The following is a 26263-nucleotide window of genomic DNA, read 5'->3' on the forward strand; positions in this document are numbered from 1 at the left end:
TCACGGCATGTAATGCCTTAAGAGAAAATATAATGAAAATGATTTATAGGTGGTACATAACCCCAGTCAAGCTTGCAAAGATCTACCATTTGCCTGACAATAAATGTTGGAAATGTAAGGAAAAGGAAGGTACATTCTTTCACCTCTGGTGGACGTGCCCGAAGACTAAGGCATTCTGGGAAATGATTTATAATGAACTGAAAAAGGTATTTAAATATACCTTCTCTAAGAAACCAGAGGCCTTTCTCTTGGGCATTGTCGGCCACGGGGTGTTAAAGACAGATACAACTTTTTTTATGTATGCTACAACAGCAGCTAGAATACTCATTGCAAAGTACTGGAAGACACAGGATCTACCCACACTGGAAGAATGGCAGATGAAGGTGATGGACTACATGGGCTTGGCAGAAATGACGAGCAGAATCCGAAACCAGGGAAAGGAAGCGGCGGAAGAAGAATGGAAAAAGTTTAAGGACTATTTAAAGAAATATTACAAAATTAATGACAGTTAGAATGATGTTGGACTAAAATAAATGGTTACTATTAGTAATGGTTAAGACAAAGAGAATAAGGATGATTAGCTTAAATTTATAGTAAAATAAGGGAAGATTCGCTGAATAATTGATTAGAATCTGGAATACAGAAACGGGAGGCACGAGGAAGTCGAAGAAGAAAGGTTTAAGAAATTAGGATATGAAATGGTACTTGTTTTTTGTTCTGTTATTGTCTGTTGTTTGTTTATGTATGTTTTGTTTGTATGAATATAAAAATTGTTTAATAAAAATATTATAAAAATATATATATATATATAACATATATAACAGCGCAGCTAATACATTTTGGAGGTGTGGAGCATTGCGTGCTGATATATTTGTATTTTTGGTCATGCCCTAAAATTGTGGTATTTTGGAAAGTTGCAATAAATGAGATTAAACTTATAAGAGGGTATGAATTGCCAGAGGCACAGTTAATTATATTGTTTAGAAATATTAAAGATCTGGTTTTACCAGTGGTGGGAAAATGATGAGTGGTCACAGGGAGACGAGGGAGAAAACGGGGAAGAGGAGGAAGCTGAAGGGGTAACGAGGCTTAGTGAGCTGGGAGTCTGTGGCAGAAAGAAGTCCAGAATCAAAGGCAAAAGCTGAAGCAGGGAAGAAGGGAGGCTAAAAGGCGAAAATGAATCAGGCTGGTGAAGAGGCACAGGTGTCTCCCCCTCCTGCTGAGACAAGCTCCTCTTCTCCCTTGTCTCCAAGAACCAGAAGAAGCATGAAAAGGGGGGAGGAGAAATTGGCAATGGGCAGTTGCTGCCTCCCTTTGCTTGGGGGGGGGGCCTGGAGCGGAGGGGACTTAGGCAGCTGTGGGGAGGCAGGGACCTTCAGTCTCAGCAACGGCTTCATGGGGGCAAGACCTACTGGAGATGAGTTGCTGTGCTCATTAGGCCTGACACTCCTGCGCAGATCGTGTTTTTGCTAATAAAGAGTTCGCTCCAACTTGCGCAGTATGATTTACTGCTGGCTTGCTTCTGACTGCGGGTTTGGAAGGAGCTGTGGGACTTGGGGTAAGGGATAAAGAGATGGGAGTTGGCATGGCGGTAGATGGGGTTGGTTGAGTGGAGCAAGCAGGAGCAGAGCCCCTAGTAAAAAAACCACACAACTTTTAATAGATGCAAATAATGGTTAATGAGTACAATGCATTAAGTCCATCTATCTCAGTAATGTCTACACCGACCGGCAGTAGCTTTTGCAAGATTTCAGATGGGGGTCTCTCCCAGGCCTACTTGGAGATTGGGGATTGGGACATTCTGTGTGCAAAGCAGTCGCTCTACCTCTGAGCTTCAGCCCTTACATGAAAGATATTGTATTCAGGTTTCTATAATTTGTATTAATAGGTGTATTAAGTAACACGGTGGGCAGTAACAAAACTGCGCTGTGGGAGGGTGAAAGAAGACATAACTGCCAGAAGGAGAAAACCAGAATTCCTTCAACCTACCATCTAGCTAGATTTATGCTTCCCCTGTGCTCAACTCTGTGGTGTTGCTTTGTGTCAACTGCAAAATTTAAACCTGCTTCTGTTCCTCATGTCACGCTCCAAGCTAAGTCAAGTTAGGCACCTGGTTCTAATTATCTAGCAGCTTGCTACCCAAGGTCACATGCCTATTTGTAGATTCCATTACACTACATACTGTACCGAGTACTTAAGGTTCTCCCCCCCACACACACATACGATGCAATTATTTTCATCAAGTTCCACAACTAAGAATATTGTGCAATTCTTCATCGACCATGTCTGGTGGATGTAAACAGTGGAACAAAGTAGATGAGTGCAGTAAAAAAAGGACTGCAGAAGACAGAGCTAGAAATATTCCAAGTGCTCAGAAATCTGGTACTGATGCCTAAACATTTTTAACCCAATAAAGATTGGCATTTAATAGGTAGCCAGGGGAGAAATGATGTTGGCCAGGTCTAGATGCAGAACCTAACTTTCTCTTTGTTCCAAGAGGAAGCAGCTTCAGCCTGCGCATCCACACTTGGCCAGCGTATTTCTTACATATGCAATGGTTCAGCAGCTAAGCATCAGACCCACGGGCCATGCATCCCAATAGTGAAAGTGCAGTATCACCAGATGCAAGCACATGTGCCTGGATACACCCACATAGACCCAATGAAATTTATGGATCTAATTTGTCTGAGGCAAAAAGCTAGTTGACTACAACCCATGGCCTCTTGAATGCTTGTGGGCAAGACTTATCAGGAGAGGAATAATGTGTGGCCCAGCAAATAGTAACATCACATGAACTTGATTCATACCAAAAATCCTTCAAAAGATATATAATACAAAAATTCATCTCAATAGACTAATGCTGAAATCCTAAATGCCCCACTGAACTGATTGAAACTCGGTCCAATGCTACCAACTTGGAAGGAAGCATTAGAATTAAAGAATCTAGTCTAAGATTGACTTGTGGAAAGGATCAAATGTGCTTCAGACAGTCCAAGTTAAGTCTGAGGAAATGATAACAGCACACAGACTGAATATAGAGATACAAAGGTCAAGGTGTATCTGGGAGAGGACATATCTGACCTCAGAAAAACAATTGGCTTAAGCTGAAGCAAAGCATACAAAAGTCAAGTGGATGGGTCAGAGGCTTGATCAGTGACTGTCTCCTATGCATGTCCTCTAACCTGTAAACCAATTGTACCTGTAAACCAATTGCAGGAGGGTACAGCCGTCACTTCACTGTTGCTTATTTTTGCGTATTTGTATGCATGCCTGTGTTGGGCCTGTAGCAAAATTTTAGTTTCATAGGTGCTTTAAATCTCAGCAGAGACATGCTCACCCAGCACATTAATTTCATGCTTAGACTGTTTTAAAAACCGCTCCCCCCAGAATTATACAAATCCTGCTAAGCCTCTTGCTAGCTGTGTGACTGAACCCCATTGTCCTGTCCCGATAGGCCTTTAAATCATTTTGACCTGATCCTAAAACAGGAAATCTGTGATGAAGTTATAATTGCTGCATTGTTTGGGAAATAAAGTTAAAGGATTAGTCTCCCAACCTGAAATATGTGAACAGCACTGGCAAACAATACTCTAATTAAACATGGAAAGCGGTGGAAATTCAGTGACTACCTCAGCATGCTTAGTAACATGTTATCAAGACATGTCGCTAAAAGGGCTTGTTTTAAAGCAGTTCATAAGCCTAATTTATTTGGCTCCAGCACTTTCTTTCTTGGACACATCTCAAGTACAGATCTCTGTTCAGTTTTACCCATAGTGCCAAGAATATCAGAGTCTGCGTTTTGTCTTGATTTTTCCCTAGAGCCCCTTGACAAATCATTTGACAACCTTACAATACTTTAATTCAGCTTCTTCTTCTTTTTTTAAAAAAAGGCAAAGCTGAACCAAATATTTCCCTCCCATTTTATGGCTTAAATAATAAATAACAACAACAACACTCTCCCACTTTGACTAACAAAAGAGAAGTGAAACTATTCTAATAATCCTCACCGAATTACATATTGCAGCTTAGCTCTGTAGATTTATTTCCTGGTTACTTGCAAGGAGAGAAACAAAATTAAGGACAAAGCCACTTAATTCACAGGCTGCAGTTGAAACACTACCAGCTTCCAATATACTATTGTTCTTGGGATTCATTAAAAATTACTCTCTCCTGAAGATTTTTGAAAACTGACATGCCTAACATTAAGTCTGGAAATAATGAGGGAAGATATCGCATAAGCCAGAGGCAGAACTTCTGGCAGATAACTATAGACCATGGGGAAGTCTAGAAAACCAGGGATAAAATGTATTAAAGTCTCAAGCAAAGATCGATGTTTCACACACCTCTGCTAAGCACTCTTTCTGAATTCGTAAGAGCGGCATCTTTCACTCTTATGAATACTCAACTTTTCTTTTCTGCTTTAGCACGTAAGAGTAAGAAAAAGGATACCATCCCCACCATTCATGTTCCTGCATGGGTTATTGATCTGGGCATGCCTTTGAAATGAAAAGAAGGTTACAGCAATGACTTGTGGGGAAATCAACATCCTCCTCTGAGGAGCACAGGAATTCTTTGCATCAGGAGTGATTGAATTACTCAGGCTCCAGCGGAGGCTGACTAGAAGGAGGGAGGGCCAGAAAGGTAAACAATTCAGAATGGAAATGGTTCAAAAGCACAAAAAAGCTACACTTATTGAACTACACTTATTGAGCAGTAAAAGTTGTGTTTTCTCAATCAAGGCCATCACACAAAACTCAACTCCCGTAAATTAGGAAAGGACTCCTATCAATTCTACAAAACAGTCCTCCTTACTGACCTATTTAAAGACATAGTGGAGCCTTACCTTGCAACCTGAAATCTTGGGACTGTATAAGGAACGAACAGGTTTATTGTAGTGTAAACATTTGTAGAGTAGAGTCTGCTTCATCATCCACAAAGCTTATTTCACAATAAATCTGTTTGTTCTTAAGATGTCACAAGACTACTGCAGTAACTCCCGTCTCCCTCAATAAATTAACACCGTTCTGAAACTTGGGAATCACACGTTAGCTGCAGAAGGACCCACTACAGCTTTAAAATAAATGTAGATGGAGGAAACGCTATCAAAGGGATCTGCAAAAAGCTTTTGATCATGCATGCTAAGTGTATTACGTAATAAGATCTTTATTTCATGTCTCTGGTGTATGCCTTTCATTTTAACATTTGAAGAGCAGGTGTACAGATTTAGTCACAAATGAGAAAAGCAGGTTGCTGCTATGGAGACTTTTTGGTGCATGGCAATACTGGAATGTAGACGTTTCAGTCTGTTTCTATACTTATTGGCAGCAACGTGACACCTGCAAGTTACTCTGCTAGATACTAAAAGAAGGAAAGGAGATGATTTCTTAACAGAGCATCTGGTAAATTGGGGGTGTTTCTCTTCCCTCATTTCTGTGGCATTTTCTCTCCTGTGGTGAGGCATCCCCCTAATATTAGGGGTGTAGTTGGTGGGAGAACACTATGCAGTCTTCCTCTGCCCTAGAGAGGAAAGTGGCTTCTAAGGAAGAAGCATTGTCCCTCAGTGTCATGTGTGTACTTAGTTTCCCCTATGAACATAAAGCTTGCACCACTTGTTCAGGCAATAAGTCTATCTTTGTACAAACATGGTCAGGTTATATCCCACCTCTTTACATTTCAGGAGAATATGAGATATTTGCTTTTCATTTTCTAGAACCATCTTCAGCCAAGAGCGTCCCATTTGGTTGCATCAGAGTGAAAGAGGAGACAAGAGAGGTCCACTCCATCAGCGTGGCTGGGACCAAATGTCATTTGGCCTCTCTTTAGGGTTTCCCAAACTTGAGTCTCCAGCTGTTTTTGGACTACAGTTCTTGTCATCTCTGAGCACTGGTCCTGCTAGCTAGGGATGGTGGAAGTTGCAGTCCAAAAACAGCTGGAGACCCAGGCTTGGGAAATCCTGTCCTAGAACCACATTCCTCATTGGCACTTCAATCTGGTACTTCTTCATATAGCACCTTGACCATGATCTGTAGCCAAGAAGAAACCTCAGCTGCACATCAAGGTTAAGGAGCAGAAAGCTTAAACACAATCCCATACCGCACTGAGCTAAAGGAAATGGGGAGGAGGCTCCATGGAAGCCAGCACTTTTGCTTTAAGCCTTGCTTTGGTGCAGCGTTACATGTGAACATAGCCAATAAATGGTTCCATACTAGTACCAGCACCTTTGGACACACTCCCAGTGGCAATGTTGCTAATGGCAATGTTATCGTTTTTAACACTATGGAAATAAATTCATGGAAACAGATCTGCCCCTTAGTTTTTATCTGCTCATGCATTTTTCATTTGTGTTCTAATTATTGTATGGGAGTCAAGAGGGCATCTTTATCAGGTACAACCTGAACTCTCTATTTGAAGTGGGATGCCAGCTGTACTTGAGAGTTCAGCACAGGTAACATTAAACCACACTTAAGGTTTTGCTCGTTTTCACAGTGCTTACCTTTCCCGCTTCATCAAATCTGCCCACGTGACAAAACCATTCTCGGGAACAGAACCAAGTTGGCATAATTACAGTTGGTCCATGGGAAGTAAAAACCTGAAAAGGGAGCAGCATAAAAGCACACACTATTACTATAAAGAGTCCCATTCTTAACAAGCATGTTTTACAAACTATGTGCACAACAATTTCCTTCATTGACATTAATCTAATAGCATGCATACTGTAGCAAGTGTGGCATAAACTTTTTCCCTGTTATGAGCAGTGTACACGGACAAATTATAAGAGATGCTGGGATACAATATCTCCCGTGCTTCGTTTTTCTTAGCTCAAAGCAGCAATGGATGGTGGAGGAGGAGTAAGATTAGTGGAACAGGCTGAGGAATACAATAATGTAAACTTTTCTCTGTTCTTTTCTTGCCCCCCCTCCCCTCCCCAAAAAATCCGTATCCCCTATTAGGTAAGCAGTACCTTTGGAGGGGGATGCAGGGAGGGAATTTAAATTAGGAAATTACGACATCCACTCCCCACACGTGGGGGACATCCACTCCTCTGGCCTGACTCCTACACTCGTGACTTGTTTCAACTAAAAACAAAGCAAAGCAGAACAAAACTCAAGAGTCTCCAAGCATTTTATCTAGTCTACCCTTCTAAGTCGCTGTGTCTCAAGTCGTGTGTGTAGAAAACACACACACACTCCACAACACAGTTTACACAATAAATGCTATATTCTGTCCAGAGATTGATTTGCATTCTCTACGTATATTCTTGTTTCTGTGTGCAGCATTTATGATGAAGCCCTCAAATATCAACCTGACCATGGGGTTTGCTAAGACTGCTTGCTACCTGAGTGCAGGATTGAGGCTCAAGCAAACATCTTCTATTTGCTCCTCGGTGGTGTGTAGCGATATCTCTATAAACCTTGAAGATTTGGGGTCAGAAATGGAGTTCTTGTGAATCAAGCACACCTTGGTGCTTTACTATTTGCAAAGAACATGCCAAAATTAACAGCCAATGGAAAGTACTGACTTGCATGCAAACCAAACAGAAAATATTTGAGCATGTACACACATATGAACACAGATAACCTTTTGGTACCTGGAAAAAAGATATCTGAATGAAACTAGTGTCTTGGAAATATAATGAATGTAGCCCATAATTTGTATATTTTTTAATGTTGACAGCTTCACTGAGTAATACCAACAAAACCAGGAAGGTTTATAATCGCCCTTTTCTGCTTTAAACAAATATGTTTCAAACCTAGTGTTGAAATAAACCAGAATATCCGGATTATGTAAGGTAAACCTGTTCATTCCATTAATACAAGACCAAATGTCTAGTAAGTTTATAGACTAATCTTGTTGACAAGAAGTTAAAGAACCATGATGCACTCTGCCTTAAGTATTAAACAAAGATATTCTATGAGCTGGTTAAGCAGACAAAGACATATAAAACAAAAGGACTGCTTTCTATTCATTGAAAATGCTTTTTCCTCCATGGCCAAACAATTTATTGATAGTACCGCTAGTATTAAAACTTCTAAAGGCTAACATTAACACCAGCTTCCTAAATCTACACTAGCATCCTTATTTTTCAAGTGATATGAAACACATAACCTCTGAGGATAAACTATGGTTAAGCACTCTATGGGCAAGCCTAAATGAGCAGTTCATAGGCTCCCTTCTCCTTTTTCCATATGGCTGGGAAAAGGACTGTGACAAAGTTCAGCTGCGCTTCTACAGAATCCCAGCTTACTGTTTATGTTCAAACCAAGGATCCTAGTAAAAGACACATTGGCCTGACTCACACAACATAGTAGAGCAAACTATGGCTTACCAGGACCAGACTGTGTGAGTGTGTGGGCTCCAGGAAAGGAGCTCACAGTTGTTTTGCTCTCCCCTGGTCCCTGAGTTGAGCTAAGCCAAGGTTTGGCTAAGCATGTTGACTGTACTGGGATGTATGGTTAAGCTCTTTCCACACTAACCATGAGCTGTAGCCAGAAAAACAAAACGGCAATAAAAAGTAGTAACCAATAATAAATGAGATAAGTATCTATAGATTTGTGGCAGCCTCCTCCCAATGCACATTGCGTGACATCACACACACATGATAGGCTGCATGTTCGGTGCAACTCGGCACCTCTGGCTGAAATTCTTTTACTGATTGAACAACTGACATAGTGCAGTGCTGAGTTCCTCCCACACACCCAAGATTTATTTAATAATAATAATAATAATAATAATAATAATAATGATGATGATGATGATGGAAGCTGGGCTTATCCCGAAGTCATCTGTGCTAGACGCTAGATACTGCACAGTGCACAGCATATATAAATCAATGGCCTTCTGGATTTGTAGAAAAATGCACGACTGCTCTGCACTTCCTGATTTTTGCTGAAATGCTATTCATGGAAACCCTACTGGCTGCCATGAAGGTCTTCAACATACTCTGTTTCTTGCAGCTGAGATACTGCAAACTGGCAGGACAAAGCTTCCCGAGAAGAAAATAGTCTAATTGTGAGGCAATTTTAACAATTTAGGGTCATAATCTGTTAAACCATTTAGCCCTAACAATCTCATACTTTCAGTGTGTTTCTTTCTTGAGACTGAGCAGCCACAGCTCTCTGGTTTTATGGTTTAATACAGTCTGTGCTCACTAATCATTCTTAGCGGAATCAATACAAATCCCAACATAGACTGTTCAGATCCCAGAATGAAAAAGGCAGCAATTGTATTAATCCTGAAAGACCCACTGTAGAAAAGAAGGCCTTGTGATAGTCAACTGCCTCAGGACAATTAGCAATACATATATATTTGAGGCCACACAGGTGTGTCTTGAGATGATATAATCATCTCACAAAGAAAGACAGCTTAGGCACAGTAAGGGATGCTCATCCGTTTGTAGTTAATCACCAGGGAGATGACTACTAAATTAAAATAACAACATAACTACAGGTGACGTGATACTTTACTAGACCGCATTCACTAATACATAAGGGAAAGGATAACAATCCCTAAGCCTACTGGAGCAAAATACTACTTCAGCAACCTTAAATATGAAAACAGATTAGCTGTGAAAAATGAACAGTAATCTATGATTAGACAAATCAAGGATATATATATATATATTTGTTTCTTCACAAACAATGATCCATGGAAACTTCAACAGAGATTCCTTGCAGTACATGAAACAATATGAAGGGAAAAGGAGAGTGGATCTTCAGATATGAGTTTCAATCAAGAAATACAACCTAATTAGCAGAACAACTATGAATGAATGAATCACCCAAGAGGCACCAGCTCTGAGGTTGATTTTCCAATTATTCCAGAAAGCAAAAGACATCCATGGTACCCAAATGCCAAGACACCCACCATAAAGTACATAACTTAATGTGATTGCACACTTCCCCAACCGGCAGCCACAAATCTGGGGAGCCCTGAAGGTTAGGAGTGTTATGACCTTCCAGGAATTTTTTACTGCTGAGACACACTCTCTCCCCCATACGGTAGAGTCTGGCTCTCATCATGTACAGTGGTACTTCTGGTTACGTACTTAATTCGTTCTGGAGGTTCGTTCTTAACCTGAAAATATTCTTATGCTGAAGCACCACTTTAGCTAATGGGGCCTCCTGCTGCCGCCGCGTCACCGGAGCACAATTTCTGTTCTCATCTAAAGCAAAGTTCTTAACCCGAGGTACTATTTCTGGGTTAGCAGAGTCTGTAACCTGAAGCGTATGTAACCCGATGTACCACTGTACTACACTTACAAAGCACAGCACAAAGTCAGGTTCTTCTCCTGAGCTCCAAGTTCTCATCTCCCAAGAAGCTTGTGGGAACATTCTTGGAATCATACTACTTGGAAACAGCATAAAAGCTCAGTGCTGGAGAGGATGAATGGCATTTTTCATGTTAACGCTGGAATGGAAGCACCCAACAAATCTTAGTTATCCTCCCAACCATGGAGAGAGGGAATCATAATGGGGTGGGGATTGTCCCTCAAGTTGTTCTGATGTATCTGAGGTACCCTGTGGTAATGATCCCTACTTCCTCTCCAAGGTCACGAGGGAACCCTGGGGGTCACAATGTTCTCCAGAGGGTAGCAGAATACTCACCATGTTGAACATAAATGCATACATCTGACCTATAATACAATATGCTCTTTTACAGTGGCCTGAAATAATTCTGTCAACACTGGGCTGAATGATGATCCTCAACATCTGCCCAACTGTCACAGACTTGAATACAGAAACATACGCAAAGAATCAACAAGACAAAACTGGATGAAAAGTGAGTTCAGACATAGACAGGGATTCTGGAAACAGACTGACAGTGTAAGTTACTCAAATGAAATGTGGGCATAAAATAGAGTGTAAGAAGAAGCTGCAGGTCATATTTTTATGTTTTATTTTTAAAATGGAACTCACAAAATTCTAGTACCACATTCTGATCAAACCACAGACAACTCATCTGGGGTCCCATTCAAAATCTGTTGAAATACAGTTCTATAACTGTTTCTGTAGCATAAACATTTAAATATTTCACTCTGAATAATAATTAGAGTCATAGAAATAACTGTGACTGAACAGAAGAGGGAGCAGTTTTATCAGTCAGGCACACTGAATCATGCATGTCAGGGTAGATCAATGGAACCATTCTTGGCAAGAGTTTGCATAAATCACATTTATTATGTTCAGCCCACACTATGACTAGGAAAAAAATGATGTTTCTTTACATGAAGATACTCAGTAAGTTTTTTTTAAAAAGCATAGTCAAATTTATACATTAAAATAAGCATCCCACGTTAATAAGCAAGCTGATTACAAATACTGTACATATGTAAAAACATTTGCCACAATCCTATGCACACTGATGCAGTACACAGACTCAACTGAAATAAATGAAATCTATAAAAAAATTAACCAAGACTAAATGACACCAAAAGGGTCCAAGTGTTATGAACAATGACTTGATCACTGGAACAGAGATCATTTCTGAAAACATTCACAGAGACAAACCCCACTTTGAACAAAACACCCTATGTAATACAGACTGTACTATTTCATAGCACAGATGGATCCTGGACAGTACCCCATATCAAAGTGAAGTATAGGGAGCTTTCTTTAAATCTCAATGCTAAGCTTATCCATTTCCTGTCTCACTCCTTAATTTCAATGAGAAATGAGTCCCGGCACCCTCATTGATCCACTAAAAATATGAACAATTGCAACATACTACATGAATTATTCAATATATACACATATATTCTGGGGTGTATGGGGTAGGGTGGGTAGATAGATAGACAGACAGATAGACAGACAGACAGAACAATGTACGCACACTGTAGAAGTATAGGTGAGCATAGGGCTTGACTTTAGACTTATGTATATTAGATATACTTTTGCATACAAATTTAGATATATTGGTCAGTTTTCAAATACCCAGCAATGTATGAGCAGCTTGGATGTAAAACAATGCTCAATATAAGCGTCAATCCAGTGACAGCAAAGCTTAATCATGTTACAGCTGTCAGATTCTGTGGATAAATCCACTTAAAATGGATTCTTCCTCTATCCCTAGTGAGGAAACACGTGTCTGAATGCCCTGTTCAGAGAAATCAGCATGGTTAGAGAGAGAAAATCTAGGTCAGATCCCTTTTCTTTCATATGCTAACTTTTCTTGTCAAGGGAGTTTTATGTGTGTTGGGGGGTGGGAATTTAAAATGTGATTCCTGCACTCCTTGCAGTCTGAATGCAGTGCAGTCTCATGTGGGCTGTGCTGTGGGCTATTTTTAAACAGCCTGTTTAGTTCTCAATTTGGGAAATCAGGTTAACTTTATTTTGAGGGGAACTTTAGAGACTTGGGTTTTTTCATAGAGTAATTAGCACCTTTCAAGCAGTATAACCCATGCAGATGTCAAATTTCAGAGCTGTGGACACTTCTGCTTTGGGGCACTTGTATGCAATCAATGTGTGCAGTCCTGTAAATAGTGAGCAAATTTCTGAAGGGCAAGAGTGCAGGCTGGCTGCCATTCTGTCACGACAATAGCCACACCTGCAGCTCCAGGGTCTTCTGAAGCTGAGAGTCTAAGCTATGTCTTGACCTTGAGTGAAGCGGTGAGCTCCCATTGCTCTGTCCCAGCTTCTGTCAGCCTAGAAGTTTGAAAGCATACCAGTGAAAGTAGATAAAATAGATACCGCTGCTGCGGCGTTTCCATGAGCTCTGGCACTTGTTATAGTCCTCCACGTGGCAGTAGCAGTTTAGTCATGCTGGCCACAACCCAGAAAGCTGTCTGTGGAAAAACACCAACTCCCTCGACCTTAAAAGAGAGATGAGCACCGCACCCCATAGTCACCTTTGACTGGACTTAACTGTCCAGGAGTCCTTTACTTTACCCTTTACCGGAACTCTAAGTGCAGACATCTAAGAGGGTTTGCTCCATTAAGCAATGGAAGGCCAGACTCCTAGTACAGTGGTACCTCGGGTTTCAAACACCTCAGGTTACAAACACTTCGGGTTACAGACTCTACTAACCCAGAAGTAGTACCTCAGGTTAAGAACTTTACCTCAGGATGAGAACAGAAATCGCATACCGGCAGCCTGGTGGCAGCAGGAGGCCCCATTAGCTAAAGTGGTACCTCAGTTAAAGAACGATTTCAGGTTAAGAATGGACCTCCGGAACGAATTAAGTACGTAACCAGAGGTACCACTGTATAACATCTACCCTTAGTCAATCTGGAGGCCTCACTCTGACTGCCAGTCACATTAGCTAATGGTCCACAGGCCTTTTCCTTTCTCTACCTAACTAGATACCCGAGACCAATTTTCATACAGTCCTGGATTAGGCCCATGACTCAGAAAGTCCCATTTCAAGATCTGCATGCCCCAACATTATTCTCTACAATGAAACTAGAGTATTGCTGAGAGTGGAACATTCCTAGGGGCACCACTATCAGCCCCCATTCTCTATTATTGCCTCCTCCACAGAACACTAAGAATATTCCAACTGTTCTGACATTCATTACATGATAATGATATTTTTTTCACTGCTCTAAAAAACAGGCTGTTTCTTATTTGGAATTTGGAACCTCAGAGCCCTAAGCACAAAGGGTTCTAAATTGCACGGGAAGCCTCCCTTCAGGCCTTCCTCTCCCAGTGCACAGAAGGTGGTAGAACGAGGTGATGTGGATACAACAAAGTTTGAAGGCCCTGTTATTGCACTTTTAATGGGTTTGTACACCATGCAGAGTCCTGCATCCTGGCCAGGCCACAGCTCTGCTGACACATTATTTGGACTGGCGCCGCAATGTGAAGATACAACCTTGGAAGAGACAGTGTCATCTTGGTGAGTCCCAAGACTCAGCTACATTGCCAAAGCAAGAACACTTTATATGAGTTGTTTATGCATTCTAACACTGTGATACCAGAGGCCGCTGTGGAGTTCTGTTTCTGCTTACTTGATTTCTCACACACAGTTTGCAATGCGTTTCACTGACACACTTCTTTGACGGGTCTAGATCCAGCCAACGACCCAGTTTGCCACACACCCACACCCACACATTGGCACGCGTGTAGACACCCACAGGCTGAGTGCCTCAGCCATGCCCCTGCATCCTGCCCAGGTCTGCATCCTGCATTCTGGCCAGCCCTGCATTAAATATGCAATAAACAAATTCTTATTTTCCTGATTTCTGAAGTTATGTTCTGGCTATCTACAAGATCCAGCCCTGAAAGATCAGAAACATTCAATTTTGTGCACAGAGAGAAAATCAAGGAGGCTTGAGATTTTCAATCTCATACTTACCTCTCATCATTCACACACACACAAAGGAAACAGGGGGAGAGAAAACACTTGGAATAGGTTCACTCTTCTTCACAGCTTTTTTTTTTTAATAAAACAAAACAAAGAACATTAAAGCAGTCTTTTCTTCTTTAAATAGCTGGGAATAACACTTCCCCTAGCATCTCAAACTTCTACGCATTTACTCATCTGCAGCTACTGCCAAACCCTAGAGCAATGGGAACTCTCAAGTTCTGTGCAGTGATCATGAGAAGTGGATAAGACACTCGTACACACGTAAACTATGCCAAGTTCTGCAGTCAGCAAGACAAACTGGTAAAACTGCATTATGAAACACTTTGTGAATTAATCCGTAGGAGTAGATCTGGCTTCTTCAGTAGGATAATAAGTTTATTCTTCATTTTCTGCCTTGCCTCAAGGAAGCTTAAGTCATATTTTTAGCAAACTGTGACTTGGTCAGCCACAGAAAGTTGATTTCCTAGGGTTACAGAGGAAAAACACCAACTGACTATGTTTCAGAGCATCCTCAACTCAGTAGATAAACTGACTCGAGGCTTTGAAAGCAGTGTGTGGGTGTCTTTATTCAGTGGCACGGTGCAGGGCGTATCAGCCCTACTGCTACGCAGAAATGATCATGTAACAAAGGTTCTTCTGTCATTTCTCGATGGTGCCTCTTCACTTGGTCTACTGCAGGGGTCAGCAAACTTCTTCAGCAGGGGGCCAGTCCACTGTCCCTCAGACCTTGTGGGGGGGCCTGACTATATTTTTTTGGAGGGGATGAACGAATTCCTATGCCCCACAAATAACCCAGAGATGCATTTTAAATAAAAGCACACATTCTACTCATGTAAAAACACCAGGCAAGCCCCACAAATAACTCAGAGGTGCATTTTAAATCAAAGGACACATTCTACTCATGTAAAAACACGCTGATTCCCGGACCGTCCACGGGGCGGATTTAGAAGGCGATTGGGCCAGATCTGGCCCCCAGGCCTTAGTTTGCCTACCCATGGTCTACTGGCTTCATGCTAATCCTGTTTAGAATGACACATTGTACTGGCCTGCATACAGAATCCCTGGATTGTGCACTTAAATTGGAAGATGAGCACTCCCCCATCACTTTCATTCGCATCAGCTTTTCTTTAGCAATTCTGGAGATCTCCCCACTTATATCGCCCATTGCCAAGTTCTGCAAACACTGCCTAGTGATGGACACAGGAGCTGTACAGCTCTGTGAGCAGGAGTGACCAGGGAAGATGGAGTGGGGTTTATTAGAGGTGTTCCCATTTTCAAGCTGTTGCAATATTTCTGACCATGTTAACAAAGGAACAAAAGCATTTTTTTGCAGGAGCAACTTTCACAGTAAAAGTTTAAACAAAATAACAAGACTACATGGGGGGGAATTAATGGAGCACTAAATACACATAAAGGCAATATATTTAGAATATATATTTTTTCTCATTAGTATTTCACTTGCTCTTGCCTCTCCTAAATATTTTTCTAACTCTAAATAAGAAATTAAACATAAAAAAGAAAATGTTCCTTTCCCACATTTCTATGCACTCAAACATTTGCAGCCGTATCTCTCCAATGTGAACATTTACTGAGGTAGATGTTTCCATTCCGTAAACTATCTTGCAGTATTATTGGGTGGGGGGGAAGTAATTAGTAGTAACACAAACAAAAAATGGTTGTCTACAGATTGTGGCTATAAGTGATCTATGCTTCACCTTTTAAGGGCCAAACTAGACAGGCCAGCACTGCAGTTTTCCGTGTGCAAAATTAGGTCTTTTGCTGAATCCCCGTAAAGTGGCAGAGGTATTCAAAGAACTACATGAGTAGATGAGCTGTACTCCTCACCGATCACTGTTTACAAGCAGTTTTTTCCTTTGGTGTTGTGCATAGCTGTCAAGCGCCCCTTATTTGGTGGGAAAGTCCCTTATCCCAGGGCCATGTCCCGCTGCTGTCCCTTATTGATGATGTCCCTTAAATTTCCTGGGTTTCAAAGGAAGCAGCTCCTCTCCCTCCCTCCCTGCCAGCCAGGGAGGAGGGAGGCTCCAACTGTGTTGCTTGGCTGCGTTGCTCACCCAGTGAGGAGTCTAAGAATGACTGGGGGGTGGAGCTTGCATGCCTTGTGCCGATCAAATCGGCCGCGTTGCCTGGGGACTCGCCTTTGCTCAGCGCTTCCCAGCGGAGAGGTGACGGTGGTTTTCCTTGCTGCATCCCCTTTGTTGGGTTGCCGCTCGTTTGGCTGCTGGGTGACTAAAATCCCTTATTTTGGCTGCTGATCCCTTATTTTCGAGGCTGCTGGTCCCTTATTTTCAAATCTGTAAGTTGACAGCTATGGTGTTGTGTGTCACTTATTAGGAGAAAAACTGCTTTCAAATAGAAGGCGTTGGGGGATGACTACAGACAGGTGGCAGCACTCTTCTCTTGCCCATGTTGGACTTTAAATTGCCAAAACAAAAACACCCCACCCACACTTTATGTATGTGGGTCATGCTGCCATCAGGTCTAGCTGTATCCTAATAAAGAACATTCATGATGACGCCAATTCACTAGCCCAATTCTAAAGCGGTAAGACTCACTCATTTATCTAAAATACAGTAATAAGGTGCATGATTCAAAGAGCTTGGCACTAGGAGCAAAGGGGACGTGCCACTTGCAACCTTCTGAAAAGCATGCTGGTACCTTTCACGTCTTAACAAGTTCCCCTACACTGCTTGGAAAGTTTCCAGAGTCAAAGTTTCAAGAGAATTTATAAGCAGGAATTTCCCCATCCAGTAAAGCTAGCAACTCAGCCACTAAAGTGCACCTGCTTTTTGTTTCACTGGGCTAATTCATTCTTTAATTTTTTTTTAAAAAAGGAAACACTCATATGAAACTAGATCTTAATATTTTGCTTGTGATGCTTTGTGCTCTATTGTTACAAGTGCCGTTTCTACTTTTAATCAAATTATAAAGAATTTAGTGGAATCCTTGGATGAACAGATTTCAACATATGACACCCTAGAGTCACAGAATTGTATAGTTGAAAGGGACTCTATTTAACAAGAGTTACATACAATGAGCCTCCACTGGCCTATGTCAAATTCAATTTGACCAAACCACGTGGCTTTCCCTTTTACCTTGATTTTTTCCCCAGGCAGTGCTAAAGAGCAAAGCATACTCCTCGAGCAGCCAAGACTCCTCAAGCAGATCACCTACTTCACAAAGAATAGGCCTCTATCTTCTCCTGTTTATTGTATTGATATTTACTGATGCCACATTGCTTTTCATATATTGTACGCTTTGGGAGGTTTATTTACACCATTTAGATACCACTTGAAAAATGATATAGAAATGCTTAATATTTTTTTTAAAAAATAAATATTCAGTAAATCCCAATTAAGTCAACGTGGCATATGCTGGCAGGATGCATTGAGGACTAAGCAGCATTTAATACTAGGAAGAGGAGAACAAGTCTTTACAGAGTAGAAAACAAAATAGCACACCATAACATGGTACTGTAGGAGTAAAAGAAGCAACTTAAGAATCAGGTGCGAACAACATGGTGCTGCCCGGACACTGAGGTCCAGCTCCGAGGGCCTTCTGGCGGTTCCCTCACTGCGAGAGGCCAAGTTACAGGGAACCAGGCAGAGGGCCTTCTCGGTAGTGGCGCCCGCCCTGTGGAACGCCCTCCCATCAGAAGTCAAAGCGATAAACAACTACCTGACATTCAGAAGACATCTGAAGGCAGCCCTGTTCAGTTTTTAATATGTGACATTTTAGTGTATTTTAGTGTATTTTTCATCTTTGTTGGAAGCCGCCCAGAGTGGCTGGGGAAACCCAGCCAGATGGGAGGGGTACAAATAATAAATTATTATTATTATTATTATTATTATTATTATTAGAGCATGAGCTATGATTCCACGTTCCACGTCATGAATTCACTGGATGACCTGACAACCCTTTTATCCCTCAGACTATAAAACCTACCTTCAAGGGTTGTTGTAAGTGTCGTAATCACTTACTTAGATTTTTGGGATTAGGTGCAATGGCAGTTTGAATGCAGAAGATCCCAGGTTCAATCCCAATTCAGATCTCCAGGTGTGTTTATATATATTTAAATGAACTTGGGTATCAAGGCTGGGAAACCTGCTACTTATGTGAGCAGAAAGTAGTTTGGTGAGTGGTCTGTCTCCAAATAAGCCAGCTTTATATAGGGATCAATGGCACTCTATTACCAATGGAGTATAATCATATAATACTTATTCTGTTTGAAAATTCAGGAACAGCTAACTTGCCCAACAATCTCCCACCCCACCCCTTTTTCATTTTTACTATCTAGCTTGATGAAGAGTTCTGGGGAATTTGGAAGCTTGCACACTAGCCTGAGTAATTTTGGCTGGCTTAATAAAGATACTGCCCTAAAATGGGTTTTGGGATATATTAATACTATAAGCAGTCAGGTTATAGTTATTCTGTAACTATAGTTATTCTGTAACATGTCCACAAAAGAGAAGCATCTCAAAAAAGAGGGAGAAGCACAGTGCTATTTTTTCTAGAAAAAGAGGAGCTGGAACTCACTATGAACGCCTCGAGGCTGTTGTTCTCTTAGAATGGCAATGGAGCCCACCTGAGAGGTGCCAGGACTGAGTTCCAGCAAGTTCCGGATGAAGAGGGGAAAAAATACAAACATACTGTCCAAAACAGAACAGGAAAGCACTGGCAGCAAAGTAGGAAATTGCTGAAAAGTGGTTCTGGGCGCTTTTCATTGTCATTTCTGGGAAAGCCTGGGAGCAGTAAGGCCTATTACACCACTAGGTTTTCGCAAACCTGCACAAGCCACACAATTTGGCAAAGCTGCAAAACTAAGTGGAAGTAGGTAGGGAGCCAAACATGCTCCTTGTTCAGGTGCAATTTATTCTAGGGCCAGCCTTAGAATACCCCTCCCCCACCCCTGACTTTTTTTCTACTTGAGGGCGGCTTTATTGATTTTGGACCTGTGCCTGTCCTACAAACTTCGCATTCTTCTTCACCTGTTGCAAAACTCACCAGAAACCCTTAGGCACTGCCAGGAACCTACAAAGAATCTAATCCTACATAGTGTTGGTTGCCAGCTCATTTCCGAGCCCAATTCAAGGTGCTCACTCACATTAATGTTTAGAGCCCTAAATGACTTAGAGCCCAAATATCTGAAAGGCAACCTCATTCCTTATAGATGCTCTTGGGCATTAAGATGATAAGAAGAGGTCCTCTTTGTTCCCAGAGAGATGTGCCTGGCTTTTTCATTATGTAGTTTTTGTCAGATACTGAAAACACACCTGTTTACTGTGGTCTTTGACACCTGAGATAGAATTTTAAAGACCTGCTATTCTCTTGACTGCATTCTATTTTAACTGTTCTTAATAATGCGTTTTTAAATTGTTGCAAACTGCTCTGGGACTTCATGGTGAAGGGTGGGCAAGAAAACTAGCAAATAGCAGCAAAAGAAGCAACAAAAGCAGCCTTGACACATCACTGATGGATTTTGATAGGATTTAACATAACCATGCATTAACCGACATCTTATTGGTGATTCATAATTCTATTTAGAATTCTATTTAGAACTGCAGTAGCATAAATTGTCTTGTCATGTGTGGCTCGGCGTTAAACTCTTGGAATATCCTCCATTCCATTCATGCTGACTTCTTAATATCCTTTATCTCACTTAGGGGAAGAGAGAATCCATTATTATCAAAGCCATATGCACCTACTCTGAACTCCGAGTTCACTGAAGCCCCTTGACTATGCCTCAATAAAGGAATCCAATCCATATAAGGAAACAGAAAGAATTTCAAAAATCTCCACCGAGACTAGGAACATTGCCTAAAGCCATTATGGTTTTATAGGTAGCAGCAATCTGTAAAACAGCACCTTTTCACTAAGATTATCTGAAATGCCTGGTCAGTTTTTCATTTATTATACACTCCTAGCCCACAGGGAGGCCAGAGCTGCAGGACATTTCAAAGGCACTATCATTCAGATAATAGATCTTAAACTCCATTTCTCTATTCTCAACCAGACTATTTCAAAACACCACAATTTGTACATAATAAAAGCTACCTGTGCTCTGCATTGTTTACTACCTTTCTAATGATATTATAGGGTGATGATAATTTAGACTTGCTGATAATTGACATTAAAAGAATGGCGTGTCAAAATGACCTTTCTGTAACCTTAAATGCTTTTATAACAATACACCCAAACCAAGCTGTTAGTCAATCCTGTCACACATAACCCACAGGAGGTCTGGAGGGTGGCAAAATGAGAATGGGCCTTTTCAGTGGTGGCTTCCAGCTCGTAGAATGCTCTCCCTAGGAAACCTCACCTGGTGCTATCATTACACATTTTTAGGTGCCAGCCAAAACTTGTTTCATCTTTTTTCACTGTGTTAATTGTTATGCTTTTTAACTGGTTTGTCTTATTGTATTAAGGATATTTTAATGATCTGATGGAATTGTTATTGCACGTTTTCATTATGAATGAATTTTATCGTTCATTTTCTAGTTGTAAACAATTTAAAAGCCATTTTGTCATATTTGCAGTTTATATATGCAGTTTATTGTATTTTAGTGTTCTGTTGGAAGCCGCCCAGAGTGGCTAGGGAAACCCAGCCAGATGGGCGGGGTATAAATAATATTATATTATCATCATCATCATCATCATTATTATTATTATTAAATTTTAAAATACAATTATAAAACAAATAAATGTTACAACAATAAAAAGTGTTAAAACAATTGAAAACAGTTCCACTTCTAAAAACACAAACATTTAAAATCAACCAATTCTACCAGTCTCCTCCCTTTTAAGGTACCACAATGAAGACTAAACAGATACCACAAAATCTGCTGATTGGCATTTGTGCAGTCACGTACGATAGATACAATTTTAAAGAGCACATTATTCACAATAAAACATTTAAATTTAATGCCACATTTACATCTCTGTAGGAAAAAGCTCTCAGTGTAACAAAAAACAGCACACTTGATTCATTCCTTGATTCTCTAATATGTGCTCCAATTCAGCTCTGAATAACCTTTTGGAGTGGAGTGTTCATCTGATCGCAATGTTATTTATATTTATTAATCATAGAGACAAAACCCCACCACCCCATGCTACCTTTGTGTTTAGAAATCATAATGACACCATGATTTGGCCCATTCAAACATTTTGGAATGAACAATAATGTTAGGATTTGTTTTGTTTTGTTTTGAAGTAACAGCTGGGAAAATCGAGACCACATGTTTATTGCCAGAACCAGGACGAAAACTGTAGGAAAAATAATATTTCAAGAAACAGAGGACGCCACACATTTATGCTAGGAAGCATGAATGTCTGGAGGCTAAAAGTGGCTGACACTGAAGCTTCACAAATAATGATGTCCAAGCCTGACCCCTTCACTTTGAGGATACAATAACTTCTTTTAAAATATAGTCAGGGTGTTTCAAACTACAGCAGCATTTGGCTGAATTTTCACTTAAGAGTTCATTGTTCATATTAAGAGTTCATATTTTAAGCCGCCTTGAGCATTGTTTTAACTGTGGAAAGGCGGCATACAAATAAAATTATGATGATTCTGGGTAGATGTTTATCACAATTAAGACGAGAATGAATACGAGTGAGGAACAGCTTAAAACATTTTGCAAATAGACACGGTAATTAGTAGTGGTTGGTAATAGAAAATATATCAGAAGCAAAATTAATATTCTTGAATACAAGAATATGAAAAAAGTTGAGAAAAGAAAGTCCACTAGCAATCTTAAAGGGGGAGAAGGGTAAATTCAAAGTGCTATATATTTATTCAAGTGACTTCAATATACAATAAATTGTTGGGAAAGTTATAAACAACTTGTAAGGGTAGGTAGAAAAGAATCTATGGAGAACAGTTCCTGTGCAAAACGCACTGTTCTGGACTCTTGCATAATTCCGCTTCCACAAGGTTTGCACACACAAATGGCTCTTGTAGGTTATGCCTATTAAAACCAACTTGGGTAATGAATGCAGATGCCTCTGTCTGATAAGAAAAGGCTGTCCCATCTTGATCACCATGATCCTCTTGGCCTTTCCCCCCCCCACCTACTTTCACTTACCAGTGGCACCAGTTTGATCTTCTCTGTCTGCCTCCTCTTTTATCTGTTTTCCTCACTTTCTCCTACCCTATCAAATTCATTATAAGCTACCAGTATTTACTTTAGTATTTTCTTTCTCTTTCTTCCGTAGTTCTACTATAAAACATACTGCATGCTTCAGTCCTCAGGGACAAGTCATTTCTTTAACCCAGGATATTCAGTTCTAACTCCTTTACAGGCCTTTCCCAACAATATACTGCTGGGATTCGCTGCCCCCAATATTGCCAAACTTTTAAAACGTGTCCATTTGTCTTGGCTTTTTGTACCTGTGTTGTCTCCCTTAGCCTCTCCATCACCTTTTCTTTCTCATCATATTTTATGTTTCATTTAGATTGTAAGCCTGCAGGCATAGCTTGCCTTGATTTCATTAGTTCTGCACTGAATTTGGCATTTAACAATGTATAGTAAATTAATATATTGAAACTGTTGGTTCTTATTTTCTCTCTTTTGAAGAAATAAGCTGGTTCTTAAGTTGAGCTGCAACTTTCCACAGGGAATAAAAAAAGAGCAATCCTTTGTTTTAAAGGTAAAGGTACCCCTGCCCGTACAGGCCAGTCTTGACAGACTCTGGGGTTGTGCGCCCATCTCACTTAAGAGGCCAGGGGCCAGCGCTGTCCGGAGACACTTCAGGGTCACGTGGCCAGCGTGACAAAGCTGCATCTGGCGAGCCAGCGCAGCACACGGAAACGCCGTTTACCTTCCCGCCAGTAAGCGGTCCCTATATATCTACTTGCACCTGAGGGTGCTTTCGAACTGCTAGGTTGGCAGGCGCTGGGACCGAGCAACGGGAGCGCACCCCGCCGCGGGGATTCGAACCGCCGACCTTTCGATCGGCAAGCCCTAGGCGCTGAGGCTTTTACCCACAGCGCCACCCGCGTCCCTTTAATCCTTTGGTTTACATCCCAACAAAACAATAAAAAAATGAGTGAAGACAAATAACTGGTTGATAATAAATTTACTGTCCACACATGATTAGATACTTGCCTGTTTTCCATTTCCCCCAAAACAAATCCTGTTATTTGCAGACATACACATATTTATTACATCACATGTGAAGCATTAAGCGGCTTTGGAGACTGCAAAGCTGTATAACAATATACAGTAACTCTCCTTTTATGGAGCCCATAACGTAACAAGCCTATGAACTGTGCTCATAAAAAAACAGATTCAGTAAATTCTAACAGAGGTTTACGATTCCCTAGAGGGAAAAATCTTCATGGGAATAAACAACAAGATTTTGCTTGAGCTGAGTTCTATAACATAGAGGCACACTGTTCTCAAAAACTATCACACCTAGTACAAAACAGCTCAAGCTGTTTCAATTGGTCTAACAGAGTACTGGATTAAAAAAGTAAACAAGATTAAGTGTAACTTCTGGAGTTAATGCTCATGTGCACATTTTAGGTCGTATCTCACTTCTGGCTAGCCTCTAGGAAATACCTCCCAGAAGTCTTTACGGCTGTCACTATAGTTCCCACAACACCAGTTGTATGTGTTAACACACTCAGTGGATCCAAACCATGCAGGTACTCTGTTTTAAAGGGGGGAAACCCATGCAGACCCTCCACCAATAAAAACCAAATGCGAGCAATGGCATGTACAATCAGACAGTATAGGGAAATTTATGGTTTTATTCATGAACTAGTAGAATTGAGTTTTATTTGTGGATGGTTTATTAATATTTATATTAATAGCATTTTGGTTCCAAGAGATATGTCTCACATGGTTAAATTGAATTTGAACATGCTGATAAAGGAGGTTTCCAATGACCTGGAAAGACGGGCATCACTTAAATTTAGTATTTGGGGTAAGGTTAATTCAGTTAAGATGAATATTCTGCCACAAATAATATACATACCTATAGTATTTCACTATATATTACCCAAGCATGTTTTCAAAATATTAATTTAGCATTATTATTAAGAATATTTAGGGAGTTTATCGGGAATAATTCTCCACTTTATTTTTAACCTGAGAAAAGGCTGCTGTCAATATCAATATTTTAATTCTCCAGATACTAGTTTATATCATAAGGCATATCTGTCCCATGTACAAATCACTGGTAAGTTTTTCCTGCTAAGAATACCCCATGTGGAATAATTTTAGGCATGGATTATTTAACACCCCCATTTGGATATCTATATTTGAGGTCTACATAAAAGGTAAAAAAAAGTATAATAAAAAGAAAGTACCTATACCAGCTTCAGTTTTAGCAACCAGAGAGATGTGGTGTAAACTGGGTTGTCACTTACAAACTGACCCATAAGCTCACAAATTATGGGGTAATCCAGAATTGAAAGCAAGAGGCAACCTTTATGTGGAAGCAATGAGCTGAATGCGGGACATATATAGATGAGCTGATAGGTTCAGATGGATAATTTTTTGTCATTTCCAATTTTACAGTGTAAATATCTATTTCAATGAGAGCAGAATGGCAGTATCTTCAATTACAACATCTGTTGGTGTCTGTTTCTGGCCCATTCTCCTTTCAACACTTCAGCATCTTTTAAATTGTTGGATCCTTACAGAATGCTAAACTTATAACTGCTTATAAACTTAGCATTGCTTATAAATGGATATCATTAGGTAAATTTTTATGAACTCAGAGAGGTGTGGAATAACGAATTAGATTGTATCACAGAGCCTTAACAATGGGAAACTGCTTTAGAATCTATACAGAATGTTTCCTTAGACTTGTAACTGAGATTCAGTCACAAAAATTAATAATATTTAGAATATATTGGACTCCACAGCATTTGCCTAGGAAGGTACTGCCTAATACAAGTAAGATGTTGGCATGGTAATGCTGAGAATGTCTCATTGAGGCACATAATAAGGACTTGTCTAGTAGTTACATGCTTCAGTTTTGTATCGGCGAAATCCTTAATATTTGCACATGTTCATACAGATTTAAATTAGATTCCTGTAGTATAGCGATTAATGGCAGGATAATCAAAGTGGATTTTGTAAAGCCTTTACGGTTGCTAAGAGCCTGAAAGGATAAATGCCCACCATCTATCATACAATGGTCTGAGACCCTCTCTGCTTTGGCTACATTTGAATATTTCGTCTATACGTCAATTTCATATGGATACCTATTTGGACAACTAGACAGCTGATATTAATTCTTTTATATGTATAACTTAAAATGCATGCATCGATAGTTACTGTATCCATAATGTGAACTGGTTAGTATTATTCATATATTATTTCTTTTTCTCCTTTTCCTTTCTTTAACCATCCCCCCTTCCTTTTCTTTGTTAAATGTGCAAATTAAAATGTAGCTTTTTAAAAAAGAGAGCTATGCATTTTCAACTGCACTTATTCCCAGTAAGTGTGTACTGTACCCTTCCTATTTAAAATATTTATATGACACCTTGATGCATGAAAAGAAGACTCCAAGGTCACGAGAAAGAACGTTTAACTTGAGTCAGAGCCTGGGGAATCAAGAAAGTTGATGGAAACTTCTTAAGAAAAGGTGGTGTATACTTATAAGCCAAAAACAAATCTTGGCTATTTATTCAATTACAGGACTAGAAAGGAGTCTTAAATCACCTTCTGGCCCAACTCGTTATACTAAAGAAAGTCCAACCAAAACAACTTAAATTGTCTGATATTGTTAGTTGATACGTTTTCAAAAGTTTTTATCTATGAGGAACCTACAACAATCCCCTCTGAAAATGAGAATCATTACGAATTCTGAATGACAGCACTATTAGTTCTATTGTTGGCCTTTTACCTTTCTCATGACTTTTAGCTGAATTTCCTTCAATTGAAGCAAATTACATCTCTTACCATATTCAGTTACCATAGAGAG

At 40.3% G+C, this 26263-nt stretch overlaps 1 protein-coding gene across 2 annotated transcripts in view; it reads right to left on the reverse strand.

Moving 5' to 3' along the window:
- The window catches only part of B3GNTL1 (UDP-GlcNAc:betaGal beta-1,3-N-acetylglucosaminyltransferase like 1), a 166582-nt gene that overhangs the window by 44906 nt on the left and 95413 nt on the right, over nucleotides 1-26263 (reverse strand). For both annotated transcript variants that reach the window (XM_053376128.1, XM_053376127.1), the window contains exon 7: nucleotides 6494-6589. In XM_053376128.1, coding sequence (XP_053232103.1) covers nucleotides 6494-6589 — 96 coding nt within the window. The remainder of the gene's footprint in view (nucleotides 1-6493; nucleotides 6590-26263) is intronic.

Source organism: Podarcis raffonei, chromosome 2 (assembly GCF_027172205.1).
Source record: "Podarcis raffonei isolate rPodRaf1 chromosome 2, rPodRaf1.pri, whole genome shotgun sequence".
Taxonomy (NCBI): Eukaryota; Metazoa; Chordata; class Lepidosauria; order Squamata; family Lacertidae; genus Podarcis; species Podarcis raffonei.